At 35.5% G+C, this 22,090-nt stretch overlaps 2 protein-coding genes and 1 long non-coding RNA gene across 3 annotated transcripts in view; 1 reads left to right on the top strand and 2 right to left on the bottom strand.

Moving 5' to 3' along the window:
* Positions 1–658: 658 nt before the first annotated feature.
* Positions 659–3,291, bottom strand: LOC134233130 (uncharacterized). Its single transcript, XR_009984918.1, has 3 exons — positions 2,713–3,291; positions 2,537–2,616; positions 659–2,132 (listed from the first exon to the last, which is right to left on the bottom strand). It is a non-coding gene; the product is annotated as an uncharacterized LOC134233130 (long non-coding RNA).
* A 6,443-nt stretch (positions 3,292–9,734) lies between these two features.
* On the bottom strand, positions 9,735–12,587 carry LOC134233179 (vacuolar protein sorting-associated protein 53 homolog). Its single transcript, XM_062715172.1, has 2 exons — positions 10,203–12,587; positions 9,735–9,987 (listed from the first exon to the last, which is right to left on the bottom strand). Exons 1-2 carry the CDS (start codon positions 12,549–12,551, stop codon positions 9,805–9,807), a joined length of 2,532 nt encoding a protein of 843 aa, XP_062571156.1. The 5' UTR covers positions 12,552–12,587; the 3' UTR covers positions 9,735–9,804.
* A 16-nt stretch (positions 12,588–12,603) lies between these two features.
* LOC134233171 (peroxisomal ATPase PEX1-like) overlaps positions 12,604–22,090 on the top strand; it is a 29,345-nt gene continuing 19,858 nt past the window's right edge. The window contains exons 1-11 of the mRNA XM_062715163.1: positions 12,604–12,733; positions 14,427–14,558; positions 15,388–15,471; positions 15,709–15,823; positions 16,301–17,262; positions 17,542–17,665; positions 17,848–18,076; positions 18,362–18,597; positions 18,896–19,066; positions 20,283–20,437; positions 21,277–21,448. Coding sequence (XP_062571147.1) covers positions 12,635–12,733; positions 14,427–14,558; positions 15,388–15,471; positions 15,709–15,823; positions 16,301–17,262; positions 17,542–17,665; positions 17,848–18,076; positions 18,362–18,597; positions 18,896–19,066; positions 20,283–20,437; positions 21,277–21,448 — 2,479 coding nt within the window. The 5' untranslated portion in view covers positions 12,604–12,634. The remainder of the gene's footprint in view (positions 12,734–14,426; positions 14,559–15,387; positions 15,472–15,708; positions 15,824–16,300; positions 17,263–17,541; positions 17,666–17,847; positions 18,077–18,361; positions 18,598–18,895; positions 19,067–20,282; positions 20,438–21,276; positions 21,449–22,090) is intronic.

Raw genomic sequence — 22,090 nt, 5'->3', positions numbered from 1 at the left:
CAGCATGCTGGAGAAAGTCTTGAAAGTAGTTTTAAGCGTCAGAAAAAATACCATGATCAGAATATAAAACACAGAACTTTCAATGAAGGTGACCTAGTTTGGAGGTGGTATCCTCCTTGGGCAAAGCAAAAGTTAGGGTTAGGATGGCGTGGTCCATATAAAGTCAAAAGAAAAATCAGTAATGTCACATATCAAATACAGTGTTGTAATACAGATGTTTTAGTTGTGGTTCATGTTGACCACCTTAAACCCTATTTTTCAGAAGAGTTAGACTCATCCAATTATGAACTCTACAATACCTTTGAGGTACAGACCGAGTATGACTCGAGTAGTGAATCACAAGAAATTATGACAAACGAACAAGAATCCTACAGGGAATGTTCCCAACACACAAGACATGGTCGTAGAATTAAACCTCCAACTCGTTTTTCACCATAAATTAGTGTACATAACTAGGCACTTGCATGTGAATTGCATTAAATTTTCAGTTGATTATTGTTATACTAACATATCATTTTCTCATGGCATGTTCATTTATCATCTTCACCCTCATTATTTGTTATGTGACAATACAGAGATGGAAAATTAAGTCTTTGAGACTAATCACTCGAAGAAATTGTAACTTAAAGTTAAGATATATGAATTCATACACTCACCCTTTGAGGTCATTTTTGTAAACAAGGGTACATGTATAAATAGTTACAGGTATACTCATGTACATGATATTGTATTCATGCATGGAGTAATTCAAGTTATTGTTTCGAAGTACAGTAGGTCATAGTACCTGAGTCATGACTGATATATTTCAGTGTAGCATAGTGATCAGATTATTGCAATCTGTGTGCTTATACATACATAATATTTGCTATTAATATTTGTTTGAACATAGGTTTGCTATTTTACAGTTATTGTATACTAAATAGCTTGATGCCTACATAATTATACAGTTATTGCATACTGAATAGTTACAGTTATTGTATACTGACTAGTTACAGTTATTGTATACATACTAGTTAGTTACCTACATATAGGAACTGATTGATGAGAGGAGACAAGATATATTCTCAACATTGAGTAAAATATATGACCTGTTGTCATTGTGACATTTTAGAAAGGTCCGAGTGTATGCAATTCATAGATTTTTCCTTTGGGGTTATACATTTTGTTCACAGAAAATTTTGTTAAAGAAAATATACAATACACTTTATTAGTGTTTACATGTACTTAAAATGGTAAGCAACATGTTTGCTATTTCCTCAAACTATGTGTTTATTTATTTACAGTTTCATTTGGATCATCCTTACAACATTTTCATCATCATCATCATTATCATCATCGTTTGATCCCATCCTTATCATCGTTTTCATCACCACCACTTTATATAGTCATGTCAATTATGGACACTGATGTCCTTGACCTTTTGGTCCACGATGAGGATCTTGCGGAACTTCTGGAATCTTCATCCTGCCCCTTTGAGTTCCATTCCGGAATGAATTGTCCTGTAGTGTCCTGTGGCTTTACCTCCTTTACCACCAGGAAGAGTTATGCCAGGCACTGGGAGACGAAGCACAAGCCCCATCATGTTATTTTCCATTGTTCCATCCCAGGATGTAAATCTACTTGCAAGAGAAAGACAGATATGCGTTTCCACCTCCGCAGTATTCATCACTTGTCCCAGGTGCCTCTAGAAAATCATCTCCAGCTGTGTCGACATGAACTCAAACCAAATAGTAATTACATTGATCCGGGTAGTCTGAAATTTGTTTCTCGTCTCCCAGTTGCACCGACCACCAGCACCCTGGCATCTGCTCCGCCACAGGCACCTGCGACCTCATCTGCTTTTTCCGCAAGTTCCTCTACCATCAGTTCATCCTGTCTGCCATCCGCCACATCATCCGCTATCATTTCATCAGTTCAGCCATCCATCTTTGCTCCATTGCTGCCTTCATACGTTGTTACACCATCCGTTGTGTCGTCTGCGACCTTGCCACCCACTTTGCCTTCCAAGTTCGGGTCATCTGGAATTCCTTCGTGTCCGCCAGTTGCTCAGCCAGACGTTCCTCCTGTACACACTACAGCCGCGATCGCGAGCCAGACCGAGGATTACGCATTCCTTTCCTTACATTCCGTCCCTGTGGAGAAAACAGATCTTGAACAGTTTGTATTCAATATTGATGTTGAAATTGATCGTTTAATTAAATTAAAAGAAATAGCTAATGCAAGATTGAATGAGAGGAGTGAGCTTATGCGTGAGAGAGAGTTGAGACGAGAGTTAGAGAGAGAGAACAGGAGACTGAGGAGTGAGATCGACAGTTTGAAAAGGGGTGAGAGTGAGCGTGAGAATGCATATTTTTCTAGAGACGAGCGTTTGGAGATGGTTGAGAGTGCGAACGGCAGTTTGAATTGTTATAGGAGAAATAGTACTAGCTTGTCTAACCGTCTTGGTAAAAAAGTTGTTCTAGAGCCTTACAGGATTTTTGAAGAATAAATGTTGGTTTTTGTTTTTATATATGTATGTCACCTCAACTTATCTTACCATTTGTCATTCATCATCATCTTCATGTTTTCATTATTCCATTTTCATGTCCATCTTCATATTTTTCTTCCTGTGTTGTCCTGAAATTATATATATATACATGTACAGTGAGCTATCGGAGAATCCATTATATATTCTCATTGCATTATCATTTCATATTTATATTTCGTATTTACCTTGATGTTGGCCGGACTTTTCTCGTTCCACATTTTACGTTATTCACGCCTTAATTCCGCCAGTGTGTCAGTGACTTTATTTCCGGTGATTCCGATTTAGACAGTCGTACCGTGTCTATATGTGCATGGACAGTTTGCACGAGGTTGTGTCGAGAACTATAGTTATAGTTTGAACAAATTATTTATTTGTCATTTGAATTTGTGCTTAAAATTTAAAGACAATGTTGTGATTAGTATTATTTTCTATTGTATGTATACCTGAATATATATGTACAGATAAATAGTATACAAGTATGTGTATTATTATGTGACAATGTGTTGATAGTTGATACAGAGATATGACATATGTGCATATTGTTATAGAGTTTAACCTTATGTGATATAATTTATTACATAGATATCTGTTGTTTTGTAATATAATGTTGTTGTGGATTAACTTAAATTGTTGATTGTTTTAACTATTTGAGCGAGTATCTGAGTATATATGCAGTATGTATATGTATAATTACATATGTACTCTTCATTTTTTTGAGAGAGAGACTTGAGTGATGTATTTATTTGCATATTTGTTGTTTTAATATATTGATGATATAGTCATGCATACTTTATATCTTGAGACTTATGTCTTCGACATAAGGTCTTAAGGGGGTGTTGCTAAAACGCGGAACGGAAAACGGAACGGAAAACGGAACGGAACGGAAAACGGAATATATTATTTTGGATTAAATCATTTAAAATGCACAAATTTTATCATAAACGATATATCTTGTACACATTCAATCCCCCACTATTAAATAAAAGTTGAATTTGTCATGCTCATCTCTTATTTACGAAAATCGCTAGCATAGCAGTCACCTAGAATCGAATTTGAAAAGGGGGAGGGGGTAAACGAACTTGAAAAGTATTTGACAAGCAAAAACACAAAAAGAAGACAATTGTTTGATTCATGCAGGAGGGGCATAAAACACAAAAAGAAAACAATTGTTTGATTCAGGCGGGGGGATAAGTTTCAACTTCAACATCTTTCAGTACTATTTTTTTACACTAACTTACTAAATTAATTACATTCACAAAAAGTGAGGATGTGAACTTGAATGAACATTTCCTTAGTAAAAAGGTTATGACTAGGGAGGGGGGGCAATATTTGATATCTTATTGAACCACGGAAAGAGAAATAAAATGTAAAAGAAATATTAAGATCACGTTTAGTGCAAATCTTAACGGCAAGCTCGAATAAACATCTCTCATACTCACTGGTTGTTAAATTTCATTCAAAATAGAGTCGTTTTCTGGATAGACAAAGTAGGAAATCTTTCATGTGGAAGATATAATGCAGAATCTTTCAATTTAAACTTAAATTTTGTTTGTTTTCTTGTTTGAGGTACATATGTTTGTATGTTGTGCGGGGGGGGGGGGAGGGGTTTATGAATGACCCCGTAAATATTCCCACTCATCAGAAAAGTCTTATAAGCTGTGATAGGTCTGAACCCCCCCCCCCCCTCTTTTTTGACTCCAAAATAAACATAAGATTTAATAAATCAATTTTTAATGTGGCTGTGGGTCCCTACACAGACCCGAAACTGCCACTCCCTCTTTCATCATTTGCGAATTCGACACTGCGTGCATAATCTGAATATCATAACTAGTTATTTTTGTCTTTACACATGCGCGGATCTAGACGGGGGGTCGGGGGGGGGGGGGGGTCAGGACCCCCCCTCCTTGGAATTTACCAGGTTAAAAAATGTGTATACTAAAACAATAAAAAAGTTACTATGGACCCCCCCTGGAAAACGCTGACCCTCCCTGGTAAACACGAATACGTATGAAATGGGTATGAAAAGTGAAAGATTTGAGGCAATAGAAGTCACCCCCCACCCCCCACCCCCACGAAATAAGTTTTTGACGTTTTGGCGAGTTTATTTTATTTATTTTTTTATTTATTCATTTTTTTTTTTTTTTGCTTGTCAAGAAATTTCTGGGATTGGATTTTTTTTTTTTTTTGACTGGGGTGGACCCCCCCTGGAAAAAATTTCTGGATCCGCGCCTGTTACAGACATTGACATTGGAAACAAATTGAAAGAGGGGGTGGGGGTCAGAAAAAATTACAAACATACAACAAATTTGACGAGCAAAAATGGAGGAAATGTCCTTTGCCCAAACACGAAAATCCAATTGTGTGTGTGTGTTTGCATAGGCCTCGGAACCGGGGGGAGGGGGGGGGGGTCTTAGCCCCCTCTTTTTTCCAAACATATACTTAGTATAGACATTGAACATTGTTTCGTAGGTTTAGCCCCCCCCCCCCCCCACACACACTTTCCACAGACACACTGCAGTATAGGTTAAGAATGGGGAAAGTGGTTGTATTTGGAAAAAAAAAATGGTATTGAAGTTCAAACTCCCCCCCCCCCCCCCCTAGAAAATAGGATTTTTTTGCTTGCAAGGATTTTTTTGAAGGTATATTTTTTTTGCACTTAGCCCCCCCCCCCCCACTTTAAATTTTCTTCCGACGCCAATGGTTTTTGTGTGTAAGTGGGGGGGGGGGGGGTTCGAATTTCAGTACCATTTTGTATGTGTGTATGACTCATAAATATATAATAGTTTACAATAAACTTTATTAGAAGTGACTTTTACAACGAGAATATTGCGCGTTATCTGATTTATATCGAATCTTTGTTATTTGCTTGAGAAATATTTTCCGTTTTCCGTTCCGTTCCGTTTTCCGTTCCGTTTTCCGTTCCGCGTTTTAGCAACACCCGGTCTTAAGGTGGGGGGAATGTAGTGGAGTCGTATATTTTAATTAGAGTTATCTCTCTTGGATCTTGGATGGGGTGCGCGGTTGTCATTGACAACCGGTGCCACCGTCTGGGATCCGGGCGTTTCCGTTCCGCGTCCCTAATCAGTTCGTTGTTTTTAACTACCAGACTTAGACGTTTTTAGGAGTTTGTCTCCAATTTATTTATTTATCTACATATTTATATTGTTACCGTAATATTATTTGGTCAATTCCGAAGTGCTGAATGATTCTATCTATAAAGGTAAATACTTGACTACATTTCCCTTGCATTTCATTGTTTACTTGAATTGTTTTGTTATTTGTTGATTAATCAAATACTATTTCTTAAATAAATCAAAGTCATCTATCATATCTGAATAATTGTTGTTGTTCTTTATTGTTTACGATCTAGATCTAGTATCTCGTGATAATCCGGGATAATTCTAAGTGGACTTTATTACAGACCACTGTTACACTGTAAATATAAAGCTTTATTTTTTTTTTACTAGAGTATAAACATTATTTCTCTTTTGTATTTATTTGTTTCTTTGTTTAACATTGCATAATTTGCTATTTCTTATTTTAAAGATATTGATTAAACAAGAGGCCCATGGGCCACATCGCTCACCTGAGAAGCTTTGACCATTCTGTTCTTTACCAGATTTCCCGCTTGTTATACATAATGCATCCCCACCCTACCCCACTGATCATAATTTAGACATTTTGAAATCTACACTACCCCATGATCCTTCCATGGGCACATATGTTTCAGCTTTTTTGGCCCAGTGTTTCCTGAGAAGTAGATTTTCAAAGATTTTCCTATATATTTCTATGTAAAACTTTGATACCCCATTGTGGCCTCGCCCTTCCCCCAGGGGTCACGATTTGAACAATTTAGAATATTCACTATACCAGGATGCTTCCACATAAGTTTCAGCTTTTCTGGCCCAGTGGTTCTTGAGAAGAAGATTTTCAAAGATTTTTCCTATATATTTCTATGTAAAACTTTGATACCCCATTGTGGCCCATCCTTTCCCCCGGGGGTCACAATTTGAACAATTTAGAATCTACACTATACCAGGATGCTTCCACATAAGTTTCAGCTTTTCTGGCCCAGTGGTTTTTGAGAAGAAGATTTTCAAAGATTTTTCCTATATATTTCTATGTAAAACTTTGATACCCCATTGTGGCCCCGCCTTTCCCCCGGGGGTCACAATTTGAACAATTTAGAATCTACACTATACCAGGATGCTTCCACATAAGTTTCAGCTTTTCTGGCCCAGTGGTTCTTGAGAAGAAGATTTTCAAAGATTTTTCCTACATAATTCTATATAAAAATTTGATTCCCCATTGTGGCCCTGCCCTTCCCCCGGGGGTCATGATTTGAACAATTTAGAATCTACACTACCCCAGGATGCTGTCACATAAGTTTCAGCTTTACTGGCCCAGTGGTTCTTGAGAAGAAGATTTTTTAAAAACCCCACCCTATTTTTGTCTTTTCTTGATTATCTCCCCTTGCGAGGGGATATGTCCCTTCATTTTAATAATTTAAATTCCCCTTCACCCAAGGATGCTTTGTACTAAGTTTGGTCAAAATTGGCCCAGTGGTTCTTGAGAAGAAGTCGAAAATGTGAAAAGTTTACAGACGGACAGACAGACGGACAGACAGACAGACAGACAGACAGACGGACGGACGACGGACAAAATGTGATCAGAAAAGCTCACTTGAGCCTTCGGCTCAGGTGAGCTAAAAATTAACATATACAACTAGATATCATTGAGATGTTGGCATGCGCGGACCTACATGGGGGGTCGTGAGGTCCACACCTCCATGTAATTTGTAGAGTTATTAAATGTACCAAACTAAATCAACTAAAATTGACCTTGGATCCCCCCCCTTAGAAAACATGGATCTTTGCGAAATTGGTATGAAAAGTCATAGCTCTGTAGCTTGAAAGTGAACGACTACTCCCCCCCCCCCCCCCCCACCCCGAAGTTTTATTTTTTCTTTTGTTGCTTGTCAAGAAATTTCTGGGTTGGAATTATTTTGACTGGCTTGGACCCCCCCCCCCCCCTCGCTGGAAAAAAAAAAATTCCTGTATCCACGCCTGGGTCAAGGGGAGAGAAGATATGCTCCGGATACGATATCTCGGATGAACGGACTGATCACTCATAAAAACCTTCAGAAGTTTACTCAGTTAGGGCTTCTCTCTGGGGTCGGCCTATAGTGTTCAGTCTCTTGACTCAAATTGGCTCATACTTCATGCACAGCTAGAGTGCCTTTTGGGTAAAGGGTGTGCAGTGACCTTGAATATATTTCTAGGTCAAAGGTTAAAGTAAAAGCAGAATTATATGAAATCCTTGTCCGGAGCATATCTTTTCACCTCTTGGTCCAATGCGACTCATACTTCACTCACAGAGTGCCACTTATCAATAGATGTTCAGTGACCTTGAACGAAGTTTCTAGGTCAAGGGTCAAAACCCTTTTCAGCTACAATGTACCTTATATTTTTAATATATTCGATCAATTCATACTATTAATGCAAGATATATTACTGTTTTCAGCGGCAGCTCACACAAATTGGTCCGACCAAAATAGTTCCATCATGATTAAGTAGATACAACATTATTGTTCATGATAAGAGTAAAGTTGTGTATTTCATACGTTAAAGAAATCAAAAATAACGTCAAAATATTATTAGAAAATCACTTTCCCCCCGAAATGCAAATAAAAAATATCAATATTCCTACGCTCGCTCCCTCCTCAGCCTTTTTTTTTTTTTTTACATGTTTGATAATAGAGAATATTTAGGTCATTCTTCGATTCATATTTTTTCACCGATGAATTGATAATACTATATCAACAATTGTATTAAGTACATGTTTATAGTCTGTTAATTATCATACAATTTCCTTTTAAGAAAAAATTAATCATTCTGTGTGTGTATATTATTAAATGACGGAATTTTCAATCCCTGGCTGGATTCTGCTCACGTGTGTACACTTTGTAAACAATGTGTAGCAAAACGAGAACTGGGTCGGACATTCGGGTTCGTGTTGAAGTTCAGCATAGTCCTACCATTTTATATAGAACTTGAATAATGTAAGTAATTTCTGCGACAAATACATTAAGTAGTATATTTCAGTAATTTTCAAAACAAAAACGGTTTTCAGTTTAGAATTTTCCGATCTGGTCTTGATTTTCCTAACACGGCCATTTTTAAACACAAGTTGTTGCAGATGCAAATGTTAGAACAAACTATATATATTTCAACAGGGATTGTATAATTTTTATTAATCAGAATTCATATTCATATGATCTAATTAAGAAAAGAAAAGTTTTGTCTGCTATCGTAACTTCTCGGCAAAAAAAACGTGTTTCTCCGAGCTCGCCGGATGCGTTCAACAGCTCCATCGCACGTGTTTAGATCGAGCTAATGTTGGTCTTGCGGACACAGGTTCATGTAGGCCTATGTGTACACATACCGTTTGTTAGGAGACTGGGTGACCTCACAAAATTTACACCAGTTCCGTAACTAAACATGACAGTTTTTTTATTAACGTCATTATAAACACTGATAAGCATATTAAATCTAAAAGTCGAATATCTTTGGATATGGGGTAACCCATATCTATTCTTGTCATTACTAAAAATGGGACCCTTTGAGATGACCACCATCTCAATGAAATCTATCACCTAACTCTTTTGAGACAAACAAGCTAACCTATAGACTACCCATCTTCTGCAGATGGTGGCATTTAAACCATGTTTGTGGTATGACCCTTGGATTAATAGAATTAAAATTGTGAATGTTTCATCATAAAAATGTTGTTTTTTAAAAACTAGTATATATTTAGTTGGTCATTGCTCTCTGTTTTTAACTAGAAAGTATTTTTTCACAAACATTGGGATTACATGTATATTTAAAAAAAGTTAGGTTGGGGGTGTTTCAAATAACTTACACAATCTACTGGTAGCCAAAACTTCACACACAGTATACATGTATCCTTTATTTTGTTTTTTTTTCAGACAGAACTCCAATATACACACCTAGTACATGTATGAAACCAACTGAGAATGAACATTTAACATATATACCAGTAGTATTGCCATTTGGGTAAATTTCAGGATAAAATGACCAATACACTTTGGGATTGACAGATCATGCTTAAAGTCATGAAAACAGTGTTTCTTTTTTTGGTCAAAGTTTAAGGATATAATTTGATTTTGAAAATAAAAAAATAAAAATCACCATATTCACTTTTTTATACTGTATAACAAAAAGATTTATATATATTAATGGATATCATGTACGGTATCAAAGTCTCTTTTTAATAAGTCTCTCTAGTTTTCTGATCCGGCTGGATTCCTGCTCAGAAGTTTGGGTTTGTAAGGAGATCCCGGGATTTAAGTCGCCATGTGTCCCTCCTGTTGCTGCCGTCAAAGGCATTTTTGCACGATAAATTTCTAAAAGGTTACTTTGTTCGCTCCTACGCAAACCCTATGAAATAGAAAAAATATGTCTTCAAGAAGAAACTGATATATACCGGTATAAATTTACTAGATTATCATAAAATTGTGTAAATTAACATTTTTCCCATTTAAAATCTGTCTGAATGTAAGTTTTATAATCAGATTAATACTTTTTTTTTCCATATCTAGAGTTATCCTTAAAAAGTACGATTAAAAAAAGTAAATTGAGAAACATTTGCAAACCTTCATTTCGAGGACTTTCTGGAATTCGTTCAGATCGGAATCACTTAGCATTCTGTAGTAACTCTCCACAAATCTGTGTTGATCAGCGTGTGGTGACATCACAACCTTGAGTACATGTTCTGCTCGTGTCATGCCTTTGATAACGATTTTTGTAAAACTGGTCGGAGCTTTTCTAACCACATTAGATCCAAGGGAAGGCAAATCCAGCAAAATTGTTTTTAAGGAATGTGTGTCTAACAGCAGCTGCTCGGCAGCCACTGTGTTTATGTTCTTGCATTTAAAGAGATGGCTGATAAACTTAGGAATGAAGGAATTGGCAAACTTTAGACAAAACTGTGTGAAGAATTTTCGAGATGATGCTAGATTGTCCCTGATGACTGGTAGGTTTTGTTTTAAATGGCCTGTGATGGCCGTTATATAACCACTCTGATCACCCACTGCCTCTACAGATGACCAAGACATCTTGCTCATGGCAGTTAGAGCTGGCTCACAAGCTGTCTCTAAATCTTGCACTAGCAGTTGTATACAATTGGATATAACATTATGGAATGTGTCTTGTTCGGAGTTTAAATCTATCTGACTTGAGAGGCAGGGGTCCACTTTTTCTTTCAGTTTTTCCTCCAGCTGTTGGCTTGTTTCCATGCAGTACTCTGCTGTACATAGAATACTACAGATTCGACACTGCTCCTCTTCTGTGAACTTGGTTACCTCCCCTTCTTTCAGGATGCTTTGTATCAGACCTGACGCTGAAGTCAATCCTCCACTCTGATTTGAAGCTTTGGGTAGGTTGTTAAGAAGGACTCTATTGGCATATTCTCTAAGATATTTTTGAAATGTTCTTGTGAGATCAATCATGGGCTGTCCAGTGCTAAGCTGTGAGCATTGAACCATGCATTTTTTGTAGAACACAAACAGGTCTGCACAACTAGGAAGTACATTGCTACCCTCATCTGATGCCATTCTAGGAGTCCCATGCTGCCTCAAATCTTCCAAAAATCTGTTTATCAGCTCTGCCAAGTTCTTATCTTGTGAATCAATGTAAATATTCAGGTGTTGTTCAAAGCACTTAGAGATAATACCGGTAAATGGAGAGCCAGCTTGCTTAGCAGTGTCCTTTGTTTCTTCTAAAGAACCACTTTCTCCATCGGATTCTGTCTCAAATGGATTTGTAGACTCTTTGAATGGATTTGTAGACTGTGTCTGGGGACTTGGAATAGGAACATTCTGTGATTCATTCAGAGTTACACCAGTGAATCTTCTTGTGATCAATGCCTCAAAATTGGTGGTTCTTTGTATAGCAAAAAGCAACAATTTGACATCAATTTCATGCAGTCTTCTCCCCATTATTTTGGACAGTTCTGACCTTGTAATATTACAAAAATCAATACATATCCTCTCTGAAACTTCCCAAGCCTCCGGAAATAATGGTCCAAACTTCTCCTCAAAGTCCACTAAGGTTCTTTTTATCCAAGCATATCTTCTGTCTATCTTATCCAGCCACGCTACTTCTTCTTTTTCACCAAACAGGACCAGATATTCTGACAACTGAACTTTGACAAACCAAGCTAGTAGATCTTTCTTCACTTTGGAATCCAAAACATCAACAACAAAGCAGGCCTCTCTTAACTGTTTTTGATTTGAAGGACCATACTTTGCACCAGCTCCCTGAAAAGCTTCTTCAAAATCAGCAAGAATTTGTGATCCAAGATCTGACTGAATTGATTTGACTCTGTCGGCTAATTGTTTAATCTGTGGAATTTCCATGTATTTCTGAAAATGTTCCAATACATTTTGAACTCCCTGAAGTAAATTTGCAACATCTCCATATTGTCTTTTCTTGGCCAACATCGAAAGTGAATCCACACCTCCTACCAACATGTGGAGGTGATTCAGAGTTGTAATAGAGCTCGTCAAATTCTTTTTAGCATGATCAAGTTGTTTAATGTCCCGTGTTATTTCTTTCACCATTTCCTCTGATTTGTCTGCCTTTTCTTTGATTTCTTTGATCTGTGAGAAAAGTTCTTGTATTGCCTTTTGGGCCTCTTCCAAAGCCTGTCTTCCATCCTCACCTGCATTTGTCTGTCCTCGTACTACTGTTCTTATTTCATCATCAAGTTTTCGTATTTTCAGTTGCATTTTACCAACCACATCATCAATGTTGACTAATGACTGCTCTGTTGGGAACAGTGTGTTGATGTGGTCTATAGGATTGAAGTCGGCACGGTCCAGGGGATCATCGCTATGGAGAACCTGATCAATTACTTCTTGTATATTAAGGGGGAAATTAAGCAAAACATCTAACTGCTCGTCATCCAACACATCATGATCGTCATCGTCAACGCCCGCCATGTTGAATAATTATAATCGGGCTCGGTATTCTCATTTAACCTTGACAGGATGTTGACAAAAAGAAGGCAGAAAGCAGAACGAAAATGAGTTTTGACGTTGTTCCAGTACATTTCAGCAATGACAAGAATTGTTTTATATCATTACCATCTCCAATTATCAAAAAAATTGCGAATAAGTCAGAGGTATTTCATTTCTAATCTTCATCTCTGTCATAAATGGAGTAAATGAAGCAGGAACTCTAGGGTCTCACTTTTCATTTTCAAGAATGTTGACCGTTTATATAAACCATAAGTAATATATAGAGTATTTTTTAACGAGTGTATCTTCAGATATCAGACGAGGGGGCTTGTCCCCGGGTCTGATATTGAAGATGCACGAGTTAAAAGGTAATCTAGGCCTATATGTTTTGTATCATTGTTCCCAGTAACTGAGTTACTAGTACCCATGATCTTTCACTTTTACATTAATAGCACGTAGTTCAACTGTATTCGCACACTGAGTTAGCCTAGCTGCAGATCTGTAGCTCTCCAAAAAATTAATTCGACAGACCGAAGAGCTACAGTGCCACCCATTGAAAAAAAACTGTATATTTATTACTCAGAAAAACGTGCGCTGTTTATCGATTTATTTCTCCATGTTTTTAAAACTATGATCTCAAAATATTACTAACCGTGTATTTCTAGCATAATCTTTCACTGTTTCCACAACAAAACATACCTTATAGTTGTTGTTTATAGCCCTACTGGCCCTGAAATCGAGATCATCGAAAATTTCGTCTGTTTAAACAGCCATTTTGGTTTGTAAGATAATTCGCCCCAACACGCTTCCTGTAGATGTCAACTATGAAAATACTTGATAGAAGAGTACAGAATTTTTTGAAATCTAATTTTTTTGCAATTGAGGTAAGAATTTGGAAGAATTAATCCACACACAAGCGCAACTTTTTGTGCGCAATAAATATACAGATTTTTCAATTGGTGGCACTGTAGCTCTCTGGTCTATCAATATATTTCTTGGAGAGATACATTTCTGCAGCTATGAGTTAGCCATGATCTATCAAAATTTCATCAGACATATTTCATTTGACCAATGAAAAAGGTACATGTGATTCGAAAAGTAGAGGGCACTGTATTTCTTAAACTTTAGAACTGAAATTATGAAGGAAAATTCTTTATGTCACTTAATCTTTAAAACATTCGTAAAAATACCAATTGGGCAATTTAAACGTTCTAGGAATACCGCACGGGAAAATGGACACTTTTGACCAAGATGTATAGTGATTCTCCAAATTACTGGATTTGTTGATTTGTGTTGGAATTAATAAAACAAGACGGCTCGGAATATTCACCTCACTTCCTGTAGTTCATTGTTTGTGCTTTGTTACGCTCCAAGTTTATGAGAGTCAAAAACATTCATTTAAAAGTGGGCTGTATGAATTCCATTTTCAATTGGATTTAGAAATTGATGTGCAAAATTAATTTTTTTATGTTTAAATACAGAAGGTATTCCTTCATTATGTTTACATGACTTTGTATTTACTTTTTTCCTAATTATTCGGTGTAAGGTCATGGGTCATTTATCAGAATTGTTTCATCATCACCCTAGTGTGCTCTATCTTGATGAGCATGGTTGTTAGATCACATTTAACCATGATGTATCAAAAATAAAAACACTGTGGTCTTCAAAGGAAAAGCACCGCAACACTGATACAAGAAATAATGATCCCTAGTAACATCCATAGATGCTCAATCTTTATTGACTTTGCATAATTTTCAGATCATCTTTATCAAAACGAAATGCACACTTGTACTTACTCATAAATTATCTCTATGGAGATGTAAACATGACCTAGACTATATTTTTTCTTTCTTTCAGTTACTGGTGTTTGAAGTTCAGACAGATGATGGCATTACAGTATATGCATCAGTTAAAGATGTCACTTCAAATAATTATTTAGGAATTAATGGATTATTTGCAGAGAAACTAAAACTGAAAGATACACAACAGGTTACAATTTTTAGATACTCAAATGTTAACAGATACTAGTATGTCTCTTTTTTAAAAAAAATGATTTATTAGAAACAAAGTTGCATGTGAAACTGTATTTTCATTATATTATAACAAACAACAACTTAGAATATAATATAGTTTTAATGCATCTGCTTTTATTCACTAGCCAAGGTGTACAGTGAGCATAATCATAATGCCCCACTCCTCCTGGGCTCCGCTGCTCGTAAAGGAACTTTATTTTGTTTCATGAACAAAGGATTTTTCGTAAAGTTTTAAGAATATTTTGATAAGATATAAATTGTTTAAAAGAAAAAATGGTGTAATTTTTTTTTTTCATTTCATCCTCTTTTGTTACAAATAGCTCCTTAAAATAATATAGAATGTAAATTGTAAATAAAAAACAATATGTTGAATTGAAATGATGTAGAAAGAGAAAAATACTGAGGCAAAGGTTGAATGTCAACATATTGAAATAACTTGATATGTATATGAAATTCAATTATTTATTATTTCAATTTTCTAGAAATAGTATTGAGATTGATATAATATTGAATATCCCTAAAAATTCCTTTTACAGTGGAGGTTAACATTATATATTTCTATATATCATAAAATCAATAAACTACTTCTCACTAAAATTATGTACTAATTTTTCAGGAGTATTGAAGTCAAATTATTAAATTTGTGACCAACAGATGCTTAAAATTCTAATTATACGAAATGTTGCATTTGAGTTTATCAGGTTGTCATAAAAAGGGACTGTATATTAATTTGGACTAGAGGCATGTTTTATCTGGCTTCAGTACTGTACTGGTGTTTTCTACAGGTCATTGTGAGAGTAAAAAGAAATGTTCCTATATGCAGTCAGGTGTCTATTGAACCACTGTCCTGTGATGACTGGGAAATTTTGGTAGGTAATCTGAAAAAAAGCTATGATAAAAGATTCAAATAATCAGATGTTTTTTTTTCTTTATTACTATTTTATGTTCAGTTTCTTATCATACTATTAGAGGGAAATTATTTAAGTATTTTCTGAGTTTGCACTTAAGTAAACATTTTGTGTACATGCTGTAATGAATTTTACAATGTTGCAAATATTTTCAATTCATGGTCGATTCATGCTTAAAGTGACTTTGTTTTGTGCTAGGAAAAGCATGCCAGTTATGTGGAATCTCACCTGCTTGACCAGGTGAGGGTTGTATGGTCCGGTCTGGTCTTACCTGTGTGGGTGGAGAGAAATGTCTGTGTCTACCTGAAAATCAGTAGGTATATACAGTACATTTGATGGAATTGTAAATAATGCTAATCTTCAGTATCTTGAACACTGTTATCTCAAATATTATGGATATATGTCGAAGTGACAACCCATCTATTTGTATTTTACCCTTGATACACTATCTTGAATCCTTGAATAGCTCTAAGTCCTTTCTCTGTGAGTGTCCCACAGAGATAGAGATTATGAGTTTTTAATGTGATTCTGAGTGTAAGTGTGGAGTGGTGTCATTAATTCTTGAATGGGTAGAGAGTGTGTCTTCCTGAAAATCAGTTTTTGTAGCAATATATACATGTATGAGTGGATCTATGGATCTGATTTTAATAAGACTGTATATGAGAAGAAAACCAATGAACATTTGAAATGTACAAAAGATGCACACTGTAAATACATGTATCTCTATTAAAGTGTGAAGTGTTTATTTGAAAATGTGTTGAATGCTTGATAAACTTATGATTAATTGTAGCTGTTACAAATCCAGCAGAGGAGTGTGTATTACTAGTCACTGACACCGAGGTTGTTGTTTCTCCTAAAGTCCGAGGGGGTGCGTTCAGTGACTCTAAAGTAAGGAAACATAGTCCTTCCCCAGCTAGAGGGGAGGATAAACTGAAGTTTTCTGGTGAGAAAAGTTTTGACTCTAATAGCTCTGTTAGTGATGGGTATTCTTCACGAATGGAAATTCCATCCAAATGGAACTGGAAGGAATGGGTGCCATGGTTACTGGGTGTGCAGAACACTTCCAATAGGATCCAGGAGCCATTCCGTGGGATTCCAAACTTTCGTAAAAAGTCAATTGATTATAAGAAGATGGACATTATTCAGGAAGGACTAAATTTAGCATTTCGGGTTCAGCCACAAAGAATAAGAAATATGGGGAAAAAGGGGAAAAAAGAAGAACCGGTAAGTCCAACAACAAGTTCAGAGGACCTCAAAGAGTGCCCATTCTTGCAGCAGCCAGCTGTTGTTTTTGTAAATACAGAGGATATCATTGAACAAACTGGTAACATGAGTTTACATGTTCCTGGAATGTTTTTAGCCAGACTTTCAAAGCTTTTCTCACCTAAAGTTCAAATGGCAGAAATGGAAAAAGAATTGAATGAAGAAAAGAACAAAGGAAAACAGAAATCAGTCCGATCTACCAAGGGTGAGAATGAAAAAGATCCGCCATCTAAAGAGAAAGACCACTTGACACAGTGCATTGTGAGAGTAGTTGTGCTGGACAAAAAGAAAACCAATACAAATGTACACTGTGAACAGATGCTGAATGAAGTGACACGAGATCATCCAATACTCTGCCACCATGTGCTTGTTCCTGATACTCTCCGGAGATTGATGAAGCTGGACGCTACCAGCTGTGTTTGGCTGCAGACGATATCTACGCTTCCTGTCATGCCCACTTCATATGAAGTTTATCCAGTGGGAAGTCTAGTTAGTAGTCCATATGAATAATTTAGTAGCTAGTATAAAGAAATAAAACAATATATATGCCTGTACATGTACCCCTCCTACCAGTACTTGAATATTTACATCTTTTAGTATCACAGAATTCTTTTGATTTCTGCAAATGATTAAAGAAAACTGTTGCTCAGTTTTAACATTGATAAAAAAAAAAAAACAGAAAAAAGAGCTAGTTCTTACAGTTAACATAAGAGTCGGAATTTATGGACTAATAGTAAAAGGCTTAAAATTGAAGTGTTTTTCTTTTAGCCCCCTAATTTCACCAGTCAGATGGTGGAGATGGCATTTAGGAGGTGGATAACTGTAGCCACATCAGTAAATCTTCCACTGGTGGTCTTCAGTGGAATTATAGTAGATTTTCCACTTTTTAAAGGTACATATACTTCAACAGTAAAGTTTGAAACAATTTATTTGCATGCAATTTGATGTCATGATAAAAGAACATCAGTTCTTTCTTGAAAATTGCCTGAAAGTAACTTAAATTTATAAATCTGAAGTTGTTCAACCACAATAAATGAACTAATTTTATATCATTTTCTATTTTTTCTCCCGCAGACAAAAACATGGAATTCCAATTAGTTTTCCCAGGGACAGTCCACCAACAAGATCCAGATATCCCCCCATACAGCTTAGTGTACCAGGGCAATATGAATGATGCTCCATTAAATGTGGTCATACCGGACTCCCATGCTCCCCCACAGTGGCCTGTACTACCCATGCTGCAATACACTAATTTAGACACCATTGACCCCATGCTGCCTAGGACACAGCTCTCTGATTTAGGGTAAGGCTCTCAAAAATTCATCTGAAATCAATATCAAGCAAGTAAAACTTGGGATATACATAAACATATTCAAGTAATTGCTTCGAATTATTGTGAAAGTGTACAGATAATAAAATAAAAACTTAATTAAATGATGAGTGGCCAGGTTAAAGACAACATTATGTAATCTCTGATTACTTATGTCTGCATGAAAATAATGTTTTAATTTGTAACACTGCATGCATATTGTTTTATTTAGAGCATAGCTTAAGAAATTAAGAATTAATTGTTTCTCTTTTTCTTTAGAGGTGTGGAAGAGTACATACCCAAAGCATTGTCACACTTGGAAATTTGCCTAGGCATGAAGCCCCTGGCTGATGGTATGTTTAACATGACCACTCCAGGGCTGAGCAATGGGATGCTTCTCATCACTGGCAGTAGAGGAAGTGGGAAAAGTTCACTTGCCAAAGCTTTATGCAGAAAAATGGCAGAAAAAGAAAACTTGGCTCATATCTTTTATGTTGAGTGTAAACCACTCAGGGGTAGGTGTACTGTATTTTCAATATCAATCAGATTTTAGAAATATCTATTTATATATATGTACAAATATAGCACGGATTTCATTTCACTTATGTTTTTATATTTAAGCACATCCTTCATCACAGGAAAAAAAAACTGCTCATTTTTGTTGCATAAGACATTTGGTACAGAGTAAAAAGTACCTTGCCAAGAACCTATAGTATTTCATGATGTTTACAAGTATTTCATTGAATGCAAAATATAATTCTATTTGTAGCATCCTTGTAGAAAAGATTAAAAGATAAATGTTTTGACTTTCAGGTAAACGTCCAGACAGTATTTTGAAGTACTTAGAGGAGGTATTTGATGAAGCAGTGTGGAGACAACCGTCTATAATTCTGCTGGATGATTTAGATCATGTGGTGCCTGCCCCTTCTGGCCCCGAGGCAGAACTTGGTGGCGAGGCAATTTACGGAGCTAGAATTGGTGAAGGTATGTCATAAGTAGCCAAAATAGTAATACCACTCACTTAGGAATACAACTGTAGTTTGGATTTGCATTAGTATCAGCATAAACTGTGTTAACTAAAAAAATTTTTGTTGTTTTGTACTACAAATGCCTTTTGAAAGAGTAAAAATTTCTTTATACCGTAAATAAAGATCCTGCCATATATGCATGCATGTATGACACGTTTTTTTTTTCAAGTAAACCGGTTGTATTTCATGTAAGCAAACATATTTATCCATAAAAAATACTTGGTTGGTACACAGTCAAATCTACTGAGAAGCCTTTTAGTCACAGTATTTGATCTCATGACCAACCACAACAAAACATTAAATCCCCGGGTTCTCTTGACTGCATGTACATTCTTGAATGAAAGTTTTTGCCCTTAAGGACCCTCTATACACCAGTGCATTTATTTTGGAACGTTGAGAAAACTATATCGTATATAAGTGTAGATTTTGAGCTTATCTTTTTAATTTTCAATAAATTGTATGTGGCATTTATACCCAGGAAAAATATCCAAAGACAACAAAGTATTAATGAACAGAAATTGTTGCTATTTAAGGTCATATGCAACATAGTTTGAAGTTTATTGGGTTCTTCCCTGGAGTTGAAGAGTTCCACTAAAATGAAGGACCTGTGTGCAGTGCTTTTAATGTCTATATATGAATTTGTACACCTCTTCTAAAACAAATTTTGATGAAAAAAAATCTGGACTTAATGTTTTGTAATTTTGGTACATTTTTCTTTGAATAATGCAAAAATTTTCATAATTTGATATCTTTTCAAAAGCCCTTGTAACACATGCTGATTTTTTGTCTAAGAACATGTAATGGTATAAGTTTAGATTAAGAATATCTTGAAAAAATATCAGTGGGTTAGGTACCTTGCATATGTCCTTAATTACTTCAGTGGATAAAATATATTCAAATGAAGTGTTCAGTTAGTTTATTTTGGTTTTTTTAAAATGTTAAGAATGCTTGAATATATTACAAAATGAGAAAGACTCTGTAGATTTCAGTTTATTTGAATCTAGATCTATAAGGGCAGATCACTCTAACTGCAGAAAAATACAACAGAATCAGAACTGCTAGTGCACAGTGTAGAGAAGGTTCTGAAAGAGAATGTGTAAGTTTTGTTGTACAGATCAGCAAATACATGAATATGAAGAATGGATTTTTAAATTACTATTGGATCATTTTAGTGATAAGAGACATACTGAGGAAAGAAATTACCAATGGAGGTCTTCTCGCTGTCATAGCGACCAGTCAGTCACGGAACTCCATTCATCCCCTACTGATGACGTCCAGAGGGACTCACTTCCTACAGGAACTGATACGAATCAATCCACCGGACAAGGTAGAGGTTATATAATACTGTAACTGATCACTGAGGAATAGTTTACTATGCAGCAAAATATAACATGAATTATTAAAAGTAATAAAAGAAATTAAACTGAAGAAGAAATGTTAACCCATGTTCTGTTTATTCACTTTATACTGATATGCTTATTTGGTTCTAAATGTTTAGTCCATATGTATTCAGAAAGAAGTGGGTTAATTTCTCATCTGAATTGATTTTAAGGAGAATTAATCTTTACCTTAGTAAATTGTGAAAAAGAATTCCATCCATCAGCAATGGGTTAATTTCTCAACTGCTTTGATTTTATGGAGAATTAATCTTTACCATAATAAATTGTGAAAAAGAATTCCACCCATGAAAAATCAGGTTTATTCAGGAGAGATATTCTTTTTGTTCATGCATATTTACATGCAATACATAAACAATTAGTGTATACATGTATGAAAATGCAAAAAAAAAAAAGGAAATTTAAAGATTACACTCTATTTTTTGTAATTTTACCTTTGATTAAGATTTACTACTGTAAATCACTTTTTATTCTCGAGAACTTTATTTTAGCGTAATTACGTGAGACTGTGTGCTCGCGAAAATTTAATTCTCTCATATAATAGCATTCCTTAAGATTATATAGAGTAATAACCACAATTTGTGAAAATTTTGTCTCGCTTATCAAGAGTCAATGACTATCTCGCGAAAATAATGTGTCGCGAAAATATAGTGATCTACAGTAATACATCAGGTTAACTAAGGAAAACAATATATATATATATATATATATATATATATATATCAACGATATCCTTATTAGCTGTAATATTATTTTTTTTTTATTCCAGAAAAAAAGACAAGAGATCTTTAGAGCAATCATCAGGAACAGACACATGGTTTCCCAGCAGACATTAGAGGAGCTGGATCTTAATGTTATCCTGGGAAGAACAGAGGGTTATGTAGCTCAAGACCTGGAAAATCTTGTCAGTCGAGCTATCCACGCACATACAATAAAGCAAGGTAGGAAAATACAGACAAAATATACCCTTTGATAAGTAAAGTTGAACTTTGATATCTCAAACACTGATATTTAAAATATCATGGATAGGTCAAAGTGATTTGGAAGACATAACAACAAATACTTTATTATAATAAATATTTTTTCTATACATTTTGAATCTTCTGATATCTCCAAGTTGTTCCTGATCAGACTTGTTCCTGGGTTTGAGATAACAAGATTAGACTGTACTTGAATTGATATTTGTCCCTGAATGCATTAATATTATGTTTACGTTTTTCATTAACTCAACTAAGTTAAAGGGAGCTGTCTGATCGGTCTGTCTATCTGTATTACTGTAGATTCCTTAATGTACACAAGTACTTATATAATTTCATGAAATGACTTTTAGAGGTCAAATTGCAAGAATATAATTTTCAAATAAAAGGTTAATCAAGAGATTTTAGATTGATTTTAAAACTATAAAAATAAAAGGAGTATCTGAATGGTGCTTCTGAGTTCTCGTGAAATAATGCTATAATTGATTACGAGAATATACAATGTATTTATAGGAATCTACATTAACATATGCTCTCTGTAAACTTTTCTTATTTGCGACTTCTTGAAATTACAGCTTGTCAAAAATTCCTACCAAAATTGAGTCA

This window comes from Saccostrea cucullata, unplaced genomic scaffold (assembly GCF_032062105.1).
Source record: "Saccostrea cucullata isolate Sc308-1 unplaced genomic scaffold, CSIRO_AGI_Scuc_v1 ctg552, whole genome shotgun sequence".
In the NCBI taxonomy this organism is placed as follows: domain Eukaryota; kingdom Metazoa; phylum Mollusca; class Bivalvia; order Ostreida; family Ostreidae; genus Saccostrea; species Saccostrea cuccullata.
Note: the sequence above shows the minus strand (reverse complement) of the source record. Positions and strands in the feature narration are given on the sequence as shown.